This window comes from Pelodiscus sinensis, chromosome 1 (assembly GCF_049634645.1).
Source record: "Pelodiscus sinensis isolate JC-2024 chromosome 1, ASM4963464v1, whole genome shotgun sequence".
Taxonomy (NCBI): Eukaryota; Metazoa; Chordata; order Testudines; family Trionychidae; genus Pelodiscus; species Pelodiscus sinensis.
The window spans coordinates 30,093,494-30,113,771 of NC_134711.1; the positions used below are offsets into that span (position 1 = coordinate 30,093,494).

Sequence of the window (20,278 nt, forward strand, 5' to 3'; positions counted from 1 at the left end):
TTTTGCTATTAGAAGGAATCTATTAGAAAAGGTGTTATGAAACATGATAATTTAGGATAAACAGTAAAAATCCTTATCTAATTCTCCAGCTCTTAAGCAACACATCAAATTTGGTCTAAGAGAATTTTTTTTTTGCATCTAATTACAAGAGCTTCATCTAATTCGCTAGCTCTTGAGTAACACACCAAATTTGGTCTAAGACAAAAATTTTTTTTGCATCTACTTACAAGATCCTCAGCTAATTCACTAGCCCTTAAGAGAAAAAAAAATGTTTGCATCTCAAATTAACCACAGAACTGAATAGACAATGAGAGATCAGGCCATAAATACCCTGCAGTAACGACTGCGGGTACTTCATCATCTACAACTCAGTTTGGAAACTAAACTCACGTGCTACTCTCTGACGACAAGAGGCAGGAGGTCCATACCAAGGCAGGCATCGTAACAGCATTAGTCATCCTCTACCTGGACAGTAGAGAGATGCTGCTATACCTAATTGGGTAAATCAAAAAACTTAACAAAAGGCTCTGAAAAACTTAACAAAAAAAAAAGTCAAAAAGTCTAACAAAAAGAGTCTAAAAACCTAACACAAAGATTCTAAAAAATCAAGAAAAACAAAATAATCTTGATAAGCTATAAAATCAAGGATCCTCATAGTTGCATTTCTTTAAAAAAAATTAATCTAGAAGAAATTAAAAAACTAGATAACGAGTTAGTTGACGTCACTAAATAACCTAGTAATCACTCTAGCGGAACCAATTTTCTTTTCTTCATTTTCTTTTAATTCTTAGCTGTTCTCTTTTAACTTTGTTATTCATTAAGGGGCAACATCAATAAAGTTATGCTCATTGATTAAGACACAAATTGGTATTTGGTCTAAATTTATTGATGACTTCTCAGGTAAGCAAGGGGGCAGACCAGAGTTCTGCACGGTCCTAGTGAACCCAATGGAAGAGAGCGGTTTTCTTAATCGCGACCACTCACAGCAGTTTAGAGGAGAAGAGTTCACAAACCGGAAAATAACCTGATCACATCTGTCTAAATATTCCCTGTTCACTTACCTATCTGTTGTTCCAAGGTTTAGTCCTTCCTAGTCATGGATATCTCTGGAAATTCCATGCCTTGATCCTAGCTTATCTAATCTCTCCTCTGGTCACACACCAAAGACTGCTGAAGGCAGATCCTGCATTTTCAAAACATCTCACACTTTCTTTTCATTGGCTGTCCTGGCTCCCTGCCAATACTTCCTGGAGACCCACTGTCTCTGGGTTTAACCCTTGCAGGCAATTTGGTTTACTGAATGACTAGGAATTCCAGAAAAAGGTAATCCTCTCCCATTCGTCACAGAGAGTTATCCTGATTCTGGTTATGAGCAATAAGATTTGGGGGATAGAAGGAGAAGGAAAGAAAGATGCTCTTTTATTCTGTACCTAGGAAGTAATCAGGCACTGAAATTGTATTCATGAAAATGGGATTCCAACATGCCCTGGCTGAAATGCTGTAGATTGCGTTTGGAGGTGAAGTAAACTCCATAGGTAGGAGGTTGGCATGTTAAATTTAGTCTCTAATCCTTTTGTTTCCATTACCCTTTCTCTTGAATCTTGAATAATAAACTTATTGTTGTTTTCACTATAAATATATCTCAATGCTGTAGTATTATACAGGGAGCTGAACCTTAGTTGACTCATTTAAGCTGGTGTGCACTCTGTTTCCATGGGGATAGTATTTTGTCAGTGTTCAGTGGAAAAGGCAAAGTGAAGGGGCGGCATAGCCTAAGGGAGATTGTTCAGGTGGCTAACAAACTAATACCAAGGAGCTGATACTAAGTTAAGCACAAGCAGGTTTTCTCAGTGAAGGCAGGAGGAGTAACCACATGACTTTCCATCTTTGACACTTTCAGAACAGTTACAGCATGGATTTGTTGAGCAAAAATCTTGAAGATTTTCATATTTACAACTTGGCTTTCATATTTTAGTGTGTCAGTGCATTCTGTGTTTTGTTTTATAATTGCACTATATAGGCCACATTTGACTCTTTGCTTTGTGCAACTTGCACCAGTCCATGACCTTAAACAGCATGTATTTTTATTTCAACATCTTTTGTACCAGAATCCTAGGTGCCTCATCCTAACAAACTCCTAAAAAGCTCTGCTGCAGAATTTGGTTTCTTATTTTTATATATTCATTTCATATGCTGTATATAACTAATGTAGGCATTTGAATTCTTTTCATACCGTTTGATGATTTCATACTTGTAAAATATTTCATAGTATTTTTAATACATTCACTTTTCAGATTCATTAATTGTATATTAGCAACCCCCATATTTCAGTTGATTTAAAAAAATAAGTTATGCACTCAGTAATTAAAAAATTGCTTGGTAACCAATCAAACTTGACAAGGAGTCCTGTAGCACCTTATAGACTAACAGATGTATTGGAGTATAAACTTTTGTGGGCAAAGACCCACTTCATCAGATGCATGTAGTTGAAATTTCCAGAGGCAAGTATAAATAAATATAAATTATACCTGCCTCTGGAAGTTTCCTAAATAGAAGAACTAGAGGACACCAAATGAAATTAATGGGGAGCAGGTTTAAAACTAATAAAAGAAAGTTCTTCTTCATACAGCGTATAGTCAACCTGTGGAACTCCTTGCCAGAGGAGGCTGTGAAGGCTAGGACTATAATAGAGTTTAAAGAGAAGCTAGATAATTTCCTGGAGGTTAGGTCCATAAAAGGCTATTAGCCAGGGGATAAAATGGTGTCCTTGGCCTCTGTCTGTCAGATGCTGGAGAGGGATGGCAGGAGACAAATTGCTTGATCGTTGTCTTCGGTCCACCCTCTCTAGGGCACCTGGTGCTGGCCACTGTCGGTAGATAGGATACTGGGCTAGATGGACCTTTGGTCTGACCCAGTACGGCCGTTCTTATGTTCTTATGCATCTGACGCAGTGGGTCTTTGCCACGAAAGCTTATGCTCCAATACATCTGTTAGTCTGTAAGGTGCTACAGGACTCCTTGTCGCTTTTGCAGATCCAGACTAACATGCTGCCCCTCTGATACAATTAAACTTGGTGACAGAGAAGTTCACATAACTTCTCTTTGAACATGAACAAAAGCTAGTGGATCTCAGAATTTGTGCTTTATTGGACATTTTCCTCTAGAATTATGTTTACTTGCCGATATTGTAGGCCTGATACAGTTTAAACCATATCTGAAGACCTATTGAATATAAAACTTAAAAAACAATAAATAGTCTTGCAGCACCCTAAAGACTAAGAAAAACATGTAGATGGTATAATGAGCTTTCATGGGCACAACCCACTTCTTCAGATGAATAGAGTTATTAAAAGTCCTGTTTCAAAATAAATAGGGGATGGGGACGGGGAAAGAAAGGGGGGGAGGGGGAAGGGCCGGGGAAGAAATAGTCAATTAGAGCCTCCATCAGCCACAACATCAGAGGCTTATTTAACTGCACATTCACTAATGTGATCTATGCCATCAAATGCCAGCAGTGCCCCTCTGCCATGTATATTGGCCAAACTGGACTGTCTCTACAGGAAAGAATTAATGTACACAGATCAGATATCTGAAAAGGTAACACACAGAAACCTGTTGTGGGGGGAGGGACGGGACATTTTAATTTGCCTGGGCACTCATGAATGGATTTCAAAGTCACCGTACTGTTTCAGGCCAGTTCCACAAGCAAAATACACAGGGAAGCCTGAAACTTAACTTCATTTACAGGTTTGATTTCTAACACAAAGGTATGAATAAAGATATTGTCTGGATGTAACACATTGTAATGACATAAAAAACCAAACAATGGGTACTTAAGAACAATTTGGAACTTCTCTATCAGCTCCTTGTAGCATGGACACTCTGACAATTTCTTTCCCCCATTTTTATTTTGAAAACTGGACCTTTAGTAACTCCAGTCATCTGAAGAAGTGGGTTGTGCCCATGAAAGCTCATGATACCATCTACATACTTTGTTAGTCTTTAAGGTGCTACAAGACTATTTGTTGTTTTTTTTAAGTTTTTCCAGTTACAAACTAACTCGGCTATCCCTTTGAAACTTATTAAATATACTAATTGTCATCCATTTGATTGCCAGCATATTTCTATTGACACCTCATTTAAACATTCCTTAAAAATATGTGGAATACTTTCAAAATTTATAGCTATTATTAATTTGGCCATTTTATTATTTTAGTCTTCAGCAAAATAATACTTCTATATTTTTCTCCTACCTCAGGCTCACCTCACAATCACTTTTTAGTTATCTTTTTGTATAGCCAATAAATTCTCACACCACCATCCCACACAGAACCCCACTAACGTACAATTAAAAAGTTCAGATTTTTCTGTGTTATTGACAAGTCTAAAATTTTAATATAAAATTGAATACAACACTTAATTTATAGTTCAGTAGAGATTAACAATATAAAATTGTTTAAAAAGGTACAGGTAAAATAACTTTTAACAGTAAACAAAATATCTAGAGACACACAAGCATATGCTGCTTAAAAGTTTTACTCAGACACAATCAAAATAGAAAAACTGCTTATGGTTAAAGCATGTAGGGCTTGTGTATTTGGGAATGAGACTGTTTACACAGTTTGAGGATGGAATTACTTGTGTTGCTTATAAGCAACTTCTATGGCTGATTAAAGAGCAAGATATACAGGGTTCAAAGGGATTTTTGTCCAGTCTTCTGTGATAGGCAATTGATAAAATCGGTCATCAAGGATGTGTTGTAAGTTGTGTGTGGAGTAGAGAGGAATGGATAAGGTTCTCTGGGAACTCTTAAGTAATATATTCCAATTTGAGGTCATATCTTCACTCTGTGGAAGATTGGCACTGCTGCGGTTGATCTTCTGGAGTTTGATTTAGCAAGTCTAGTTAAGACTCACTAAATTGAACTCAGAGTGTCTCCTCATCAGCATCCAGTACTCTTGCTCTTGTGAGGAGTATGGAAAACCAATGGGGACACTGCCAAACTTGGCTTAAGATAAGCTGACTCCACCTATGTAGTCTATGTAGCTCGAGTTCCGTATCTTAAGCCTAATTGCTTGGTCTATTGTAGATCTGGTAAAGTCTCTAGATTAACATCAATTAAAATACTTGCCTTAAGTTTACTATCTTTATAGTCTTCATTTATTGACCTCTCAGGAGTCAGTTATTAATTGAAACCAATCGGTTTTGGTAACACCTGGGTTTTACTTGGTATTTTTAGACATTTAACATATCTAGTATCATAGATACTGCAATGGTAGTATTACAGTATCTAGTATCTTAGGGTATGTCTAGACTACATGCCTCTGTCGTCAGAGGCATGTAGATTAGGCTACCAGACATAGGAAAATGAAGCGGCGATTTAAATAATCGCCGCTTCATTTAAATTTACATGGCTGCCGTGCTGAGCCGACAAACAGATGATCAGCTGTTTGTCGGCTCAGCGCGATAGTCTGGACGCGCAGGTGGCGAAATAAAAGGTATTTGTTGACCACCCAGGTATGCCTCATTATAGAGTGTCAGTCCAGTTTGTATTCTAAAACTTATACAATTCTTTACTGTCACACAAACAGTATTGGGTAATGAGTTCTGTTCTGACAATGAATTGGTATACAGTATCTCTGATAGGCGCACAGTTTTCTACATAAGCATCTTCCACAAACCTGGTTCAAGTTTATTTGCATGTTCCCCCATTCCAAGATCCAGTTTGTTAGTGTACAAGTTAATCAGAAAGTTATGTTTCCTTTTCTCATTAGTAATATTTCTGACAATAGGGATAGGCATTTCCCATGCATATTCAGACCTATAGTTGTTAGGCTTATAAGTAGCTTATGGGATCTTTTTAAGGGAAAAGGCAACATGTCACATTTATAATACAGAAATCAACACCCACGCCCACCCCCTATTGTCCTGCCAGTGATGTTTTAGTTGCCAATCAGAGGCTCAGACCAACCTGGTGGCCAGTTAGGTTGGATGTGAGAAGGGAGGTGGGTTCTTTCAGTCATGATTTTTATGTTCGGGGAAAACCCAAAGTACCATGCAGGACACCCCATCTTTTAGAGGAATCCCTTCTCATATAAGTCTGTGGATTTGGCTGCGTAATGTTGCAATCAATCACTTAGCAAAATTTTTTTTTTCTGGAGATGGTTTTCATTGTTTTTTATCATCAGTCTGCTGATGACTTTTCTGGATGTTGTCCCACCATGGTTTCGATGGCTTTTGTTATCCTGACACTTAGGGAGTACTTGCTTCTAACTTCAGGGTGGTCAATCTGCTCTCATCAGGATAAAAGTGTCTGTGAGATCTTTCAGTGTCGCTGGGATCCTGGCTGCCCCCTTTTTGCTACCTTTGAGCCTTGAAACAACCTTCAGACTTATCTAATTAACACACACATTCTTCACTCACATGAAAACACGATCATTACAATGCACAAAACTATTTGTAATTACAAGTCATACAGTTCTGCAGCATCTATCATCATTTACATCAACAAGCCCTATACCATATGGTAACCATAATCAATCAATCACCTACATCAGCAAACCTTGTAACATGTGGTGACTATAATCAGTCAGTAGGATTGCTGTAGCCTGTTTCTTCCTTGACATCTCTGATAGACAAAGGCAGTGTTTACCACTAGTATTAGGCTGTTCCTTTCTGCTAGTCAGAGTAGCTGGCAGGGTATACTGAGGCATAACACACAAGACTTTGTTATTATATTCTTATACAAACGCTGAAGTACTGCATTTTAGCAACATGACTGCATAGAAATATTTCTCCTCTAGTGGCATATAATTTTTTTAAAGTTGTCTTTAAGAATTAGTTACTCTCTCGGCCAGTTCAATTTCATCAACGCTTTTCTCCTCACTATCATTAGAAATACACCATATGGCTAATAAATTCAGAATATTTATGATATGAAAATGAATGTTTATATGAAGTATGTAGAAGAAATATATTGAGGCTTGAAGGCAAAGGCACCATCCTTTTTGACCAAAGCACTCTAATTATTAGCTGTTTTCTGAAAAGCTTCTGCTACACGTTTCTTGATTTTGTAAATCTCACAAAATGCAAATACTGAGAGTATCCATATAGATGGAAGACTCAGGCCTTGATCTGAACAAATCAAAGGGTAATAAGATCTGTTTGAGTGCAGTTGTCTTCAGAAACATGAATGCTGGCTGTGTGGTTTTTTTTATCTCATCAGCATTTCATCTCTGTTGCCTAGAATAGAAAGTATCCAAAACATTTATCATAGAACCATAGAGCTGGAAGAAACCTCAGGAGGTCATCAAGTCCAACTCCCTGCCCAAGGCAGGACTAATCGCAACTAAATCAACCCAGCCAGGGCATTGTCAAGCCGAGACTTAAAAACCTCTAGGGATGGATATTCCACCACCTCCCTAGGTAAGCCATTACAATACTTCACCATCCTCCTAGTGAAATAGTTTTTCCGAATATCCAACCTAGACCTCCCTCACTGTAACTTGAGACCATTGCTTCTTGTTCTGCCATCTGTCACTACTGTGAACAGCCTTTCTTCATCCTCTTTGGAACCTCCCTTCAGGAAGTTGAAGGTGGCTATCAAATCCCCCCTCACTCTTCTCTTCTGCAGACTAAACAAACCCGAATCCCTCAGTCTCTCCTCATAGGTCATGTGCTCCAGCCCCCTAATTATTTTGGCTGCCCTCCGCTGGACTATCTACAATGCGTCCCCATCCTTTCTATAGTGCAGGCCCAGAACTGGACACAGTACTCCAGATGTGGCCTCACCAGAGCCAAATAAAGGGGAATAATCACTTCTCTAGATCTGCTGGCAATGCTCCTCCTAATGCAACCTAATATGCCATTCCCCTTCTTGGCTACAAGGACACACTGTTGACTCATATCCAGCTTCTCATCCACTGTAATCCCCAGGTCCTTTTCTGCAGAACTGCTACTTTGCCAGTCAGTCCTCAGCCTGTAACAATGCTTGGGATTCTTCCCAAAATATCATTCTTAAATTATGAGAAGAATGCATATTGCTAATCAGTGTCATCCCTGGAGATGATCAGGGCCTGGAACATAGGCATTGAGTTGCTTTTGTGGTGGTGGGAGGGCTGTTTGCTCCCCCCCTGCCAGCTTTGCCCAGGCCCCAGCTCCATGCTTCCCTTTACCCCAAAGCCCCACCTTCACCTCTTTCCCTTTGCTCTGGCTCCACCTGGCCTGAGTATCAATAAGCAGTATCTATTGCAAGTTATGTCTCATGCATTGTGCTTACTGTGTAATTATGAGTCTCAGTGGACTTCTGTTCTGCTATTGCCAGTGGGAGTTAGTACCAAGGTATAACTCTTCCTTCTACATAGACACAGGAAGGGAATGGAGGGAGAGTGGGAGAATAGAGAGAGAGAATTTGAGTCACTGTATAGATAATGTACAGACAAATTTCTGTTAGGCAGAGCAGTTCCAATCTTTTTCAAATCTCATCTTGCATGACAGGTATTCCATATCCTTAATCATTTTTGTTGTCCTCCTCTGAACCTCTTCCATATAATTTTTTTTGGAAGGGTCATCTAAAATTGTGCACATTCTTTGGGTAAATAGCTTATTTTCATGACTGACGTGTTGATGAGAAGTTGAACCTATTGAACCCTGCTTTTTAAAAACCTGTTTAAGAGCAGAGACAGGTATCTGTCTCTTGCTTTGTATTGAATGATTGAAGATGGTCCTAAACAGCAGTTTAGAGATCTACATTGACATTCCTCTTGGTGTTTCAATAGTTGTAATGAACATTCTTCTGAAGGCATAGAATATTAACACTGAGAATAATTTCATGTTATAAAGTTCATGGAAAATTTAGAAAGTCTTCAGAGAGGATTTGTGTTTGTAAAGGTAGTGTTTTTAAAACTTGGCATTTATAGGAGAAAATTACAATTTTTAACTTGCATTCTTCATTGTAGAGGTAATAGATTATAAAGCAATAAAAAGTGAATATTTTTATGGCACTTTCAGTCTCTTGTTGTAAATTTATGATTATTTTGTCAGACCCAAAGAGGTAAGACGTGCTAAAGTTGTCTTTTCATGCTTGGCTACAAGTATTATTGAAGTTATTGACAGGTGTTCTTTTTAGTTTTAGCTGACTGCTTTTGTCTTTCATTGACTACATTAAAAACTCTTTCACTTTTCCCCCTCCTTTTCAGTACTTTTTCCATCACTGCAAAATGCATCCAACCATCATAGTTTTTTTTAAATGTTCATTTTCTTTAACCAAAAAACCATGCAGAATTTGACAGTTTAAAATAGAAAATATACCTGATAATTAATGGTTAGTACAACTGAAAGCTCTAATAAAGAACATGTATTCATCATATATTTAAAGCATCACAGTAGTGACAGTAGAGTAATGCTTCAGAAGGCACATTAATTCTAAGCATTTAACTTCAAAAGATAAAAACTTCCTCTAGTTAACCATTTTTTTCATTATCTGAGCATGGAATAAAAATGTTGATGCTCTAAAATACTTTTCACATGCTTCTTTAAATTAGAATAAATCTGTTATTTTGTTTTTAGAAATTAAAATATTTTCAATACGTGTTTCTCAGTAAGGAATGTAGTTTGCCAAATGTGAAAATATTGCCTGAGGAACAGTTTAAAAAAATGTACTGTGCAGATTCAGTATATTACTGTCCTTTATAGAGTAAATACAAACCAGGTGCAGTTCCCAACCTATGCTTGCTTTTTACTTGTTGCTCTTTTGCAATGGGATAATTCAGGAGATTGAAAAGCACAAAAGCTTTCATACTTAGCATATGCTTAATCATCATGAGGACTATGGCCTTTGACATGCTTAAAGAAATTCAAAGTTAAAATAACTAAGCTGCTATATAGGCATTAAATAAACGAACATAATAGCTTTTTAAGTCTCTTTACTATATATTCCAATACTGAAGACTTTCTCTTACTTTATATCATTGGGCGTGAACTGTTGTTGGGAAGTATAATTGAATTAAAATGGCAACTTTCAGTTAGATACCATTCATAGTTATGGAAATACTAAGGTAATGGGTATTATAAAACATCTAAAGCAATTGCTACAGCTATAGCTCTACCAATGCAGCAGCGCTGCTGTCACATTTCACATGTAGTTGCTATATGCCAACAGGAGTGAGTTTTCCAATATAATCTACAAGTGGTACTGTAGTAGCTATGCCTGTGGGAGAAGCTCTCCCACTAATATAATGCTGTGCATGCTACCACTTATGCTGGTGCAACTCTGTTGCTCAGGGTGCATTTCTTCATGCCATTGAGTGACTTAAGTTTTTGGCCTGAGTTAGAAATATCTTTCCCAGTGACATTACCAAAGAAATATTTCAAAATTCTAATTGTCAGTACTGAAGTAGTATTATGTATGGCAGTTCAGATAATGGAATGTTTATCACAATATTTATACAATTTTAATGTGATGTAAGCTACTACTAATGTCACAGAGTGGCTTAACAACCTAGTACCACAGTGAATTGTTACATAGAGACTATTGGAAAGGTTATTGGTGCACCTTTGGGCTGCTCCAAGTATAACAAAGGTGCCGAAAGACTTATTCTACAAAATCGATCTACTTTCCTCAGTGCAGACACTAGAAATTTTTGCAATAATACTTTTAATAGTCTCGGTAATTGGACTCGCTGCTTTGAAGATGTATTTAACACTATATACTTATAGCTCAGTTGCATATATCCTGCTGTGTGCAAAAAAACTAATGCTTTAAGTCAATACATTTGCCATCCCAGAAGGTCTGATTTGAAGCCTATTTTAGTCAGTGGGAATTGATCCACTGATAGCAGTGCATTTTGAATTTATCTCAGAATGTGGATTATATAAAATTCCTATGTAAACCAGTAAGATATGCTATTTAATTTATTCCTTGCTGCTGTGGTTCTTAGTTGATCCAACAAGATGTACAGGATTTGATTCCAAGTAACTGTGGTACATTTTGGAGGAATCATGCCCTCTGTCTACCTTCCTGAAGGGTTTCCAGGAAGTTGTTCAAAGCTTTTTCCCCATCTTTCCATAATTCAGATTTCTTACTAAATTTTCCTTTCACCTTCCAATCTTGTGTCTTTCCACTCTTTTTTAAATTAGTATTTTTTTAAAATCTGACCCCTTAATAAAGTTGAAAAATCTTTGATTTAAATCCAGATTAATTAACATTTTTATGTGAAAATATAATTTTAAGATAAAATCTTGAAAAAAATCAAACTCTTACCACAGCAAAGAACTGTATAGTATTTTTCTTATTATATTTCTCCCCTAGGATATTATCTAAAAGCATTGTTCAAGTAAGAATTTTGTTTGTATGTGTAGTAGGGTGGAATGGCCACCCACTGAGCCGGAGGCGGAGGAACCCCTCTGGGAGCCATTTTGGGCCCAGCCTAGCCCCGTCCCCTCACCTGACAGGAAGTCAAAGGGCAGGGCTAGGACTATAAGAAGGCTGCCAGGGAGCACAGTCAGGGCCCAGCCTCTGAAGGAGACGGAGGCCTGTCCAGAGCTCCTGCCTGGGGAGACTAGGACCTGGACTAGGCCGCCCTCAGCTGCCTCCCTGGAGGCCAGCCAAGGCGTCCCTGCCAGGGCTATGGAGGCCGGGCCAAGCCAGCCAGCAGAACCTCCCATGGACCCAGAGGACCGGCCTGAGCTGTTGGACTCGCTGGAACCCCGATGGTTACTGGAACGCCAGGGCCGGACGAGCCCACGGGACGCTGCAGAGCTCCAACCCCTTGACCCCTGGATTGGGCCGCCCGGACCCTGCGGGGATGACACCGGCCTTGACTCCCTGATGAACCTGCTGGAGCTACAGGTACCTGGGAAGGGGGAGACAAGAGTGGCCCAGGGGATAGTCTGGGCGGAGAGCCTCCCGTGGCCAGCAAGTTACGGGCCCGAGCCCTGCTGAGCCAGGCGCAGCTGCACTGCTGCCATCAAGGCCCCTGGGCCGGGGCACAGTGAGGTGGATGGGCCTGCGCCGCCCCCCCCCCCCCCCCGCTACCCCCTAACCGGGTGGCAGTCTCCTCCTCACCGCTGCTGCTGGTGCCCTCCTGGGCCCGCTCCTGAAAGAGGAGCTTCTACAAACTGGTGGTTGGTTGCGGCCACCCCTTGCGTTAGGGATTTGCCGCCCTGCCCGGAGTTAGGGCCTGGGTTTGGCTGGCTGTATTTGTTGACCGCCCTGCTCGAGGGCCGTACCTAATAGACAGTACTGATTGCCCGCCCTGCTTAAGAGCCCGGGCTTACCTACGGTGCGTTTGGAACTGTCCGTGCATTGGGCGGGAACTCTTAAAGGGACAGGACTAGAACGGTTGCCCTGCCCAGAACTGTATGATAATAGACTGATAAGGGGTGGACTTATTCCTCTGCGGCCCGGACCTGAAGCAAGGCCGGGCACGCGAACCATTATCTTGGGGCCCGACCTGAAGGAAGGCTGGGAAGAGACTCTCGCGCTCGCCTGGACTATTTTAAGGCGCGGTAACGCAGGGAGGCAGGCACGTCTCCCACTGTGCTGGAGGAGGAGGAGCCGCCTCTTGAAGGCCTACTGGCCTATCACAAATCACCTCCCCCCGGAAGGGGGGAAAAGCTCAGGCTGTTGTGGACATTGCCGGAGGGCAGTGTCCTGAAAGGTTCCCGCCACCTGCCGGCTGGTCTAATTCCCCGAACAGACGGCAGGTGGCACTGTGGCAGAGCGGGAAGCTCGCTACAATATGGAAGACTTTTTATTGTTAGTTTTTGCAAAAGAAGTCATTAAAATGCTAGGAAAAATAGAGTACACTTTTATGCTTGTGTAGAATCTTTTCCCAACAATATCACAGATCCCTTTAAAAGGAAGTCTATTGTAAGACAGAGAGAAGGTAGGTTCTATTAGTATTGTTTGAATAGAGGGAAGATGCTGGAAAGCTAAGGACAGCTCCCGATAGATAAGCCTGCATCAGAGAGAGAATTACGCCTAGCTATGTTTGTTTGCAATTGGAAAAATGAAGTAGGTGGGTAAGAAATCGGAGAGATAATGTTGAGCAAGTTAACAATTCTGATAATCAAGACCGCTGTTGGAATTTTATGCTGAAATGGGTGTGGTAAATGATCATTTGAATAAGCGAATAATGAGACTGAATCATTATCAACACTTTGATGTATAACTAGTAAGAGATCATATAGACCAAAAAATGGAAAATGTTAGAAGAATAATATGAAAAGAAGTTTAGGTGGAAACACCATACTCGCTTTAATTTGACAGACGTATCAAATGAATGTCTTCTAAAGCTAGTTATGAATACAGGCAGTCCCCGGGTTACGTACAAGATAGGGACTGTAGGTTTGTTCTTAAGTTGAATTTGTATTTAAGTCGGAACTGGTACATATTGTAGGGGAAACTCTAGCCAAACATTTCTCCAGAGCTCAGTTTTATTCTCCCACACCTCACTTCCCTCAGTCCTTTATTCTCAAGCTGAGGTGTCTGCTGAGAAAAGCCGCTCCGCGTCTTGCTGGTCTGCTGTGGGGGGGCGCTAGCTTCGCGTCTCCCTGGTCTGCTGGGGGGAAGCAGCTAGTGCGGGGTTGCCTCACCCCGTTTGTAAGTAGGGATCCGATGTAAGTCGGATCCATGTAACCCGGGGACTGCCAGTATATGCAGATGCTTTTATGCTCCTTCAGCAAAATCAATCCTGTTATAATTTTTACTAAATTATTCTTCTGTTATATATTTGTGTACCTTGTGTCTAATAACTGGAACAAGAATTAACTGATTTTTTTGTAGTTACACATCTGGGCTACGTCTACACTGGCCCCTTTTCCGAAAGGGGCATGCTAATTTTAAACTTCAGAATAGGGAAATCCGCGGGGGATTTAAATATCCCCCGCGGGATTTAAATAAAGATGTCCGCCGCTTTTTTCCGGCTTGTAGATAAGCCGGAAAAAAGCGTCTAGGCTGGCCCGATCCTCCGGAATAAAGCCCTATTCTGGAGGATCTCTTATTCCTACTTTGAATAAGAGATCCTCCAGAATAGGACTTTATTCCGGAGGATCGGGCCAGCCTAGATGCTTTTTTCCGGCTTATCTACCAGCCGGAAAAAAGCGGCGGACATCTTTATTTAAATCCCGCGGGGATATTTAAATCCCCCGCGGATTTCCCTATTCTGAAGTTTAAAATCAGCATGCCCCTTTCGGAAAAGGGGCCAGTGTAGACGTAGCCCTGTTGTTTGTGTATATTGAAACAGTCCAAAATTTGCTTGAAGACTCTAAGCTTACATCTACACTATAGTCAGGATTGACACTGCAATGACTGATGCAACGGGGGAGGGGGAGGGTCGATTTAGCAGGTTTAGTGAAGAGTCTAGACCTGTCAAATTGACCACAGATCACTCTGCAGTTTACCCAGGTACTCTATCCCAAATGCGAAGAGTGAGGAAAGTTGATGGGAGGGGGTTTCCTGCTGATCCAGCATAGTGTAGACAATGCAGGTAGTCAAGTTAAGCTACTTAAATTGATTTACTGTGGAAGTGAAGATGTAGCCTATATTGTGCCATATAACTTTAGTAATGACTGTACCCACAAGGAATAAACTAGACATTTCCCATTTATTGAAATTGATAGATTTTGAGTTAAAAAATATCTTACTGAAGGATTTAAAAAAAAAATTATTTAACTGGATGCCATCCAGAAGTTGACTTTCTTTGATAAACTTGGGAGGAACTTACTTCTCTTTTTTTAATTTACAACAAACACTTTAGTGCAGGTTGAAAGCTTTCTTCACACAAGCAGAAATGCACTAAAATCAACCTAGAAATATTTTTTTAAATCAAGAAAGTTTATATTAAAAACATCTGTTCTTTTTGCAATGTCGGTATGTCTAATTTACATCCCTCTCTAAAGAATTGATTTTTAAAGTTTCAGTTGGTACCAAGCATATATGAATAGGAAACTGATGACATCACCACACTATCCCACAGTCTCACATTTCAACATATTTTGAAATCTGCTTTGGAAAAACTAATATTTGGAGCAGGAGAGATTTTTAAATCTGTGTGGAGTGTCAGTGCAAAATATGTTGGTGGAAGTAGTTTACCTAGTCCCACCCTGTAGTTAAATTGTCTCAGGGCAGGCACTATTAATTTCTTTACTTTCCTGAGTATTAATTAACTGACTTAAGGTCCCTCTAGTGACAGTCCCTCACCGAACCTTCCTCCACCACAAATTGCTTTGTGTATATCTTTCTTTCATTACTGGTATGCTAGTAAAATAAATTTAAAATAATAGGTAACATTTATAGTGTTATAACACTGATTGGAACTTCAATCTTGTCCGGTCTCCTTAAATATGTTAACTCTTGAGTCAATATGTGATCTTTGTCTATAATGCAGTAATGTATCCTGTTACAGAAATGTAGCTCCACATACAGGTTACGGTCTATATATCTGTCATTTTGTTAATTCAGGTAATTGTTCACGTTTATTTCTAATAATGGTCCATTTCTCATCGTACAGCTAATTGTACAGACTGATGTACTAATTAATTTGAAATATCCTTTTACTACTGTTTGTTAAAGGGAAAAGCAAATAGAAATCTACCAACTGATCTAAGTCTTGACATTTCTTTTTCTTTAAGAAATATCTTTGTACAGGCAGTCCCCGGGTTACGTACAAGATAGGGACTGTAGGTTTGTTCTTAAGTTGAATCTGTATGTAAGTCGGAACTGGCGTCCAGATTCAGACACTGCTGAAACTGACCGCCAGTTCTGACTTACATACAGAATCAACTTAAGAACCCCAGGCGTCCCCAAGTCAGCTGCTGCTGAAACTGATCAGCAGCTGATTCCAGGAAGCCCGGGGCAGAGCAACTCTGCCTGGGGCTTCCTGTAGTCAGCGCTGGTCAGTTTCAGCAGAAGCTGACTTGGGGACGCCTGGGGCAGAGCAGCTGGGGTGCTACTGGACCAACCCAGCAGCACCCCATCTGCTCTGCCCCAGACGTCCTGATTCAGCCGCTGCTGAAACTGACCAGCAGCGGCTGAATCAGGACCTGGCAAAGCCTCAGAGGCGCGGGACCCCCCGCGGCTGGGGCTTCAGTCCGGGTGCCTGTGGTCTGCTGGGGACCGTCCCCAGCAGACCACAGGCACCCAGACTGGAGCGGCAGCAGCGGCGGTTCCCCGCGCCTCTGAGGCTTTGCTCTGGCCGTCCACAGGCACCGGGTCTCAAGGGGCAGCAGCAGCGGTTCCCGCGCTTCTGAGGCTTTGCTCTAGCAAAGCCTCAGAAGCGCGGGAACCCGCCCGGTGCCCCTGGTCTGCTGGAGACGGTCTCCAGCAGACCAGGGGCACCGGAGCAGCTTACGAACGGGGCTTTCTCGCCCCGACTTCCGGGGCGAGAAAGCTCCGTTCGTAAGTGCGGATCCGACGTAAGTCGGATCCGCGTAAGTCGGGGACTGCCTGTAGTTCCTCAAATTTGGGAATAGATATGACAAGGGCCACTGTATTTAGAAAGTAGTACCATACCCCTTCTTGGGCCTGATTATTTGACCTGTCGATTTTTTAAGAAACTGTGAATCTTACTTACTTAGTGGTGAAGAGATTTTTTTAACTAACATGGCTGTTTTGCTGTAATAGATTATATTGTTCAGAGAACTGGTATAAATTATACTGGTAAAAGAGTTATTTTCCTTAAAAGCATTATCTATGCTAGGAGGGTTTGTTAACATAGCTATGATGGCAAACCCTTTTAAGTGTAGACAATGCTTAAGTGTAGTGCGGTGCAACAATGCAGAACTCATATTATGGAAGTAATTTTAGAATAAGTTGAATTGCAGTTTTTAGTTACTGTGGAGGGAGGTCACATATAGAACTGTTAACATAATACATCTTTGTTATTAGTAGATGTGATACTTCATATTCTTTATGAAGGTATGCTTTGATGTTTATATGACATAACTAAGATATGCTTTAGGCAAGATAATTTGTAAGGTATCATTAGAAACGTCGTGACTTACTGAATATGACACACATTTTGAAAACCAAATGAGAACATATGAGATTATAGAAATTATTTATATGTACATTGGTTTTCAGAGGGAGTCTCTTTGGAATTAGAAAATTCTAGGTTTAAGTCCTATGACTGGATTTTGCTGTCTTAGCATTGTTGACACTTAGGGTATGTCTAGATTACATCCCTCTGGCGACAGAGAGATGTAAATAAGACATACCGACATTGCAAATGAAGCAGGAATTTAAATTCCCCACGCTTCATTTGAATAAAAATGGTGGCTGCATTTTGCCGAGTCAGCAGTTTGTCGGCAAAAAACAGCTGTCAAGAAGGGGATTGGGCAACAAAGACTTTCTTGACAGCCACTTTTTGCCAACAAACTGCTGACTCGGCAAAACACAGCTGCCATTTTTATTCAAATGAAGCGCAGGGGATTTAAATCCTCGCTTCATTTGCAATGTTGGTATATCTAATTTACATCCCTCTGTCGCCGGAGGGATGTAATCTAGACATATCCTAAATATAGTACTTCATTGTCATTCTTTAGAGGAAATGCTAACCAGAAAGCTTTGTTGTCTGTCTCTGGTGGATTTCCATGTGGGAAATTGGGAAGTTGGAGTATGTGGCTATATTCCAAAATGTTAAGGGATTATCCTTATCTTCTGGCCAACATTTGTTCACTTAGTGTAATAGTTTCTACTGTTAAATAGACTGATGGATGGCTGGTCTGTTTGCCAACACTTTAACCAAACTACTACTGTCTAATTTATCACTTTACAAAGCACTTTGGAGTCCCTTGAAAATGAAAGGTTCTGTAAAAAGCTATATTTTAATTTGATAATTTGCTTTTAAAAGCAGAGTTTTTAAAATTTTATATGCAGTTATTAAGCCTAGAATTTTGGATCTTATTTCCTCATAGTTTCTTGGGGGAAGAGCCCTATGACTAGGGTCAGTACAGAAGACAGAACTTCATACTTTTTAACCAGTGTTCTAATGGGGGAGGGGAGAAACCTAAGGAAACCAGCACATACTTCCATTTGTACATAAAATTATTTTTCATTTTAAGACCTTTCATAGAGGTTCATCCTTTCACAATCTGATGTTCTCTGACAGCTTTCCCTTCAGTTTTTTTCTGTGTTGCACTCTCCTACGAGGTGGGATCTCTGCAGTGGTGTGCGTGCCACAGTGCTAGCCTTCTGGTTTCTGTGTCTGTAGTTTTCTTTGTTGAAGTACCATAGAAAGCTTGTGTGTCTGAAAATCTTCAGATGTTTAACTACTAACGACCTCCTTTGCAACATGTCTGCTGCTGCCCATACTACTGAGAAAAGGTAGTGAAAATCTCCTCGGAAGGTAATATGAGGTGGAAAGATATCCAGGAAACAAGCAGGAAAAATTGGAAATCCTGACACAGTCAAGGAACTGTAATTTGATGGTGGGGTAACTCGCATGATTGGAGTACTGTCATGCATGGGTATAAACAGTTCAGGAAGGACAAGTGGGGAAGAAAATGTAGAGGAGTTGTATTGTACATGAGAGAGCAGTATGATTGCTTAGAACTCTTGTGTGAAACGGCAGAAAAGCCTGTTGAGGGTCTTTGGGTTACATTTAGAGATGAGGAACAATAGTAATGTCGTGGTAGGCACCTGATATAGACCATGTTGAAAAACATGTCATAGTATCATGAGTCCTGCTGTACAGTGACTCGGAGATGAAAAATGCCACTAAATAACATTTAGATATTATACAGCATGTTCAGATAACCTTTCACTACAAACCATTAATAAGTATAGTGTGGAAGGGAGAGCTTTATCTTCTCTTCTGTGGCATTCCCTTTCTGTAGACTTTCCATATATTTGCTCTTAACATATCAAAGCCCATATCTGTGCAAATACAATAATTTGCATGGCCATTTATACTTTCAGATCAGCCATTTGCACATACAAATACTGTGCACAATTGTGGAATTTGCTTGTTGCATTTGAGTGTACAATTTTACTGGTGATTTTGGACTTATGAGAGTAAATCTTCAACTGATGTCATTTGTCATAACTCTGTTGAAGTGGGACTTATGATTATTTCTAACAACTGAGGATATGCATCGAAGCATAATTATGAAAGATCAAACCATAATTATGAAAGTGACGTAGGGCTGAAGTTTTTGCAGTTCCTGCACTTTAGATCTTTGTAATTGTGGGGCAAAATGTAATGTTTTAGTGAGATAATAGAAGCCTTTGGATGGAAGCTTTTTTTGATGGGTTGTTGTTATCTGCTCAGATGTTTAGAATATTGACAAAAATTCCAGGGTGGAGAGGTGGGGGGATTGAGGGGCTGAATTAGTGAGTAGAGCACAAGTGAGGTAATAAAAAATATGCCACTGGTAATGGCGATGATTATCTGCGGAATGTGATTACTGATTATTAATAATATATAGAAAGAGAACTTTCTTTTTTAAAATACCATTGCCATTATCTAAAGAGTTTGTTTAATTCCAAGCAAAATATATGGATTCAAATAAGCAAATGAAAAGTCTTTAAGTTATTACTTCAATCTTTCCCTGTTTAGGATAACTACACCTTTGCACAGCCAGGGATTCAAAAGAAAGTGAAAATGCTGGAAGAACTTGTTAGCCGGATCGATGGTAAGTCTTAAAAGCTAACCTAGGCTCTAAATGATATTTCATCGCAAGTCATTAGTTAAAAGCTTTGCAAGTAGTGTAGCCAATATCAGTGCAGTTATCTACCATGAGAGTGGAGCACAGCCTTTCTCAGGCGAGGTGTCATACTCAATCAACTTGTGGTATAGTGGCCTTTGCAAGATCACTGCCGTGTATCATTTAAAGGAAAGCCACTAGAGCATGAGCCACTTTCATTACTTTTTATTAAGGCAATATAATCAAAATTCAATGGCACTCTCTTTGCAGCAGAGTAATGGCTGCATACTAAAGGCAGCCAGCATTTATTTCACATTAAGCTCAATGATTGTTGCAATTCGGCAGAGTCACAGTGGTTGTTTATGGTTGTCCTTCGGCACTGTGTTTTGTTCCTTTGTGCATCGTTTTCCTTTCAAGAATGCTGAGTAATTTTTCTGTAGAATCCAATTAATTACAAACTCTGTAAATAACATCTTTATTATAGATAAATTACAGTATGTTACAGGGATAATTTTTAGATTATGCTTTCGTGTTTTATCAGGGACTTTGAAATGTTTTCTACCTTCATCCTTAAAATAGTTCCCTCCATGAAATGCTGACTGTCCTAGTGCTATAGCAGAGTTTAATTAAAT

The 20,278-nt window shown here is 40.0% G+C and overlaps 1 protein-coding gene across 2 annotated transcripts in view; it reads left to right on the forward strand.

Moving 5' to 3' along the window:
* Positions 1-20,278, forward strand: part of TBC1D22A (TBC1 domain family member 22A) — a 418,728-nt gene that overhangs the window by 169,176 nt on the left and 229,274 nt on the right. For both annotated transcript variants that reach the window (XM_075927774.1, XM_075927768.1), the window contains one exon: positions 19,559-19,634. In XM_075927774.1, coding sequence (XP_075783889.1) covers positions 19,559-19,634 — 76 coding nt within the window. The remainder of the gene's footprint in view (positions 1-19,558; positions 19,635-20,278) is intronic.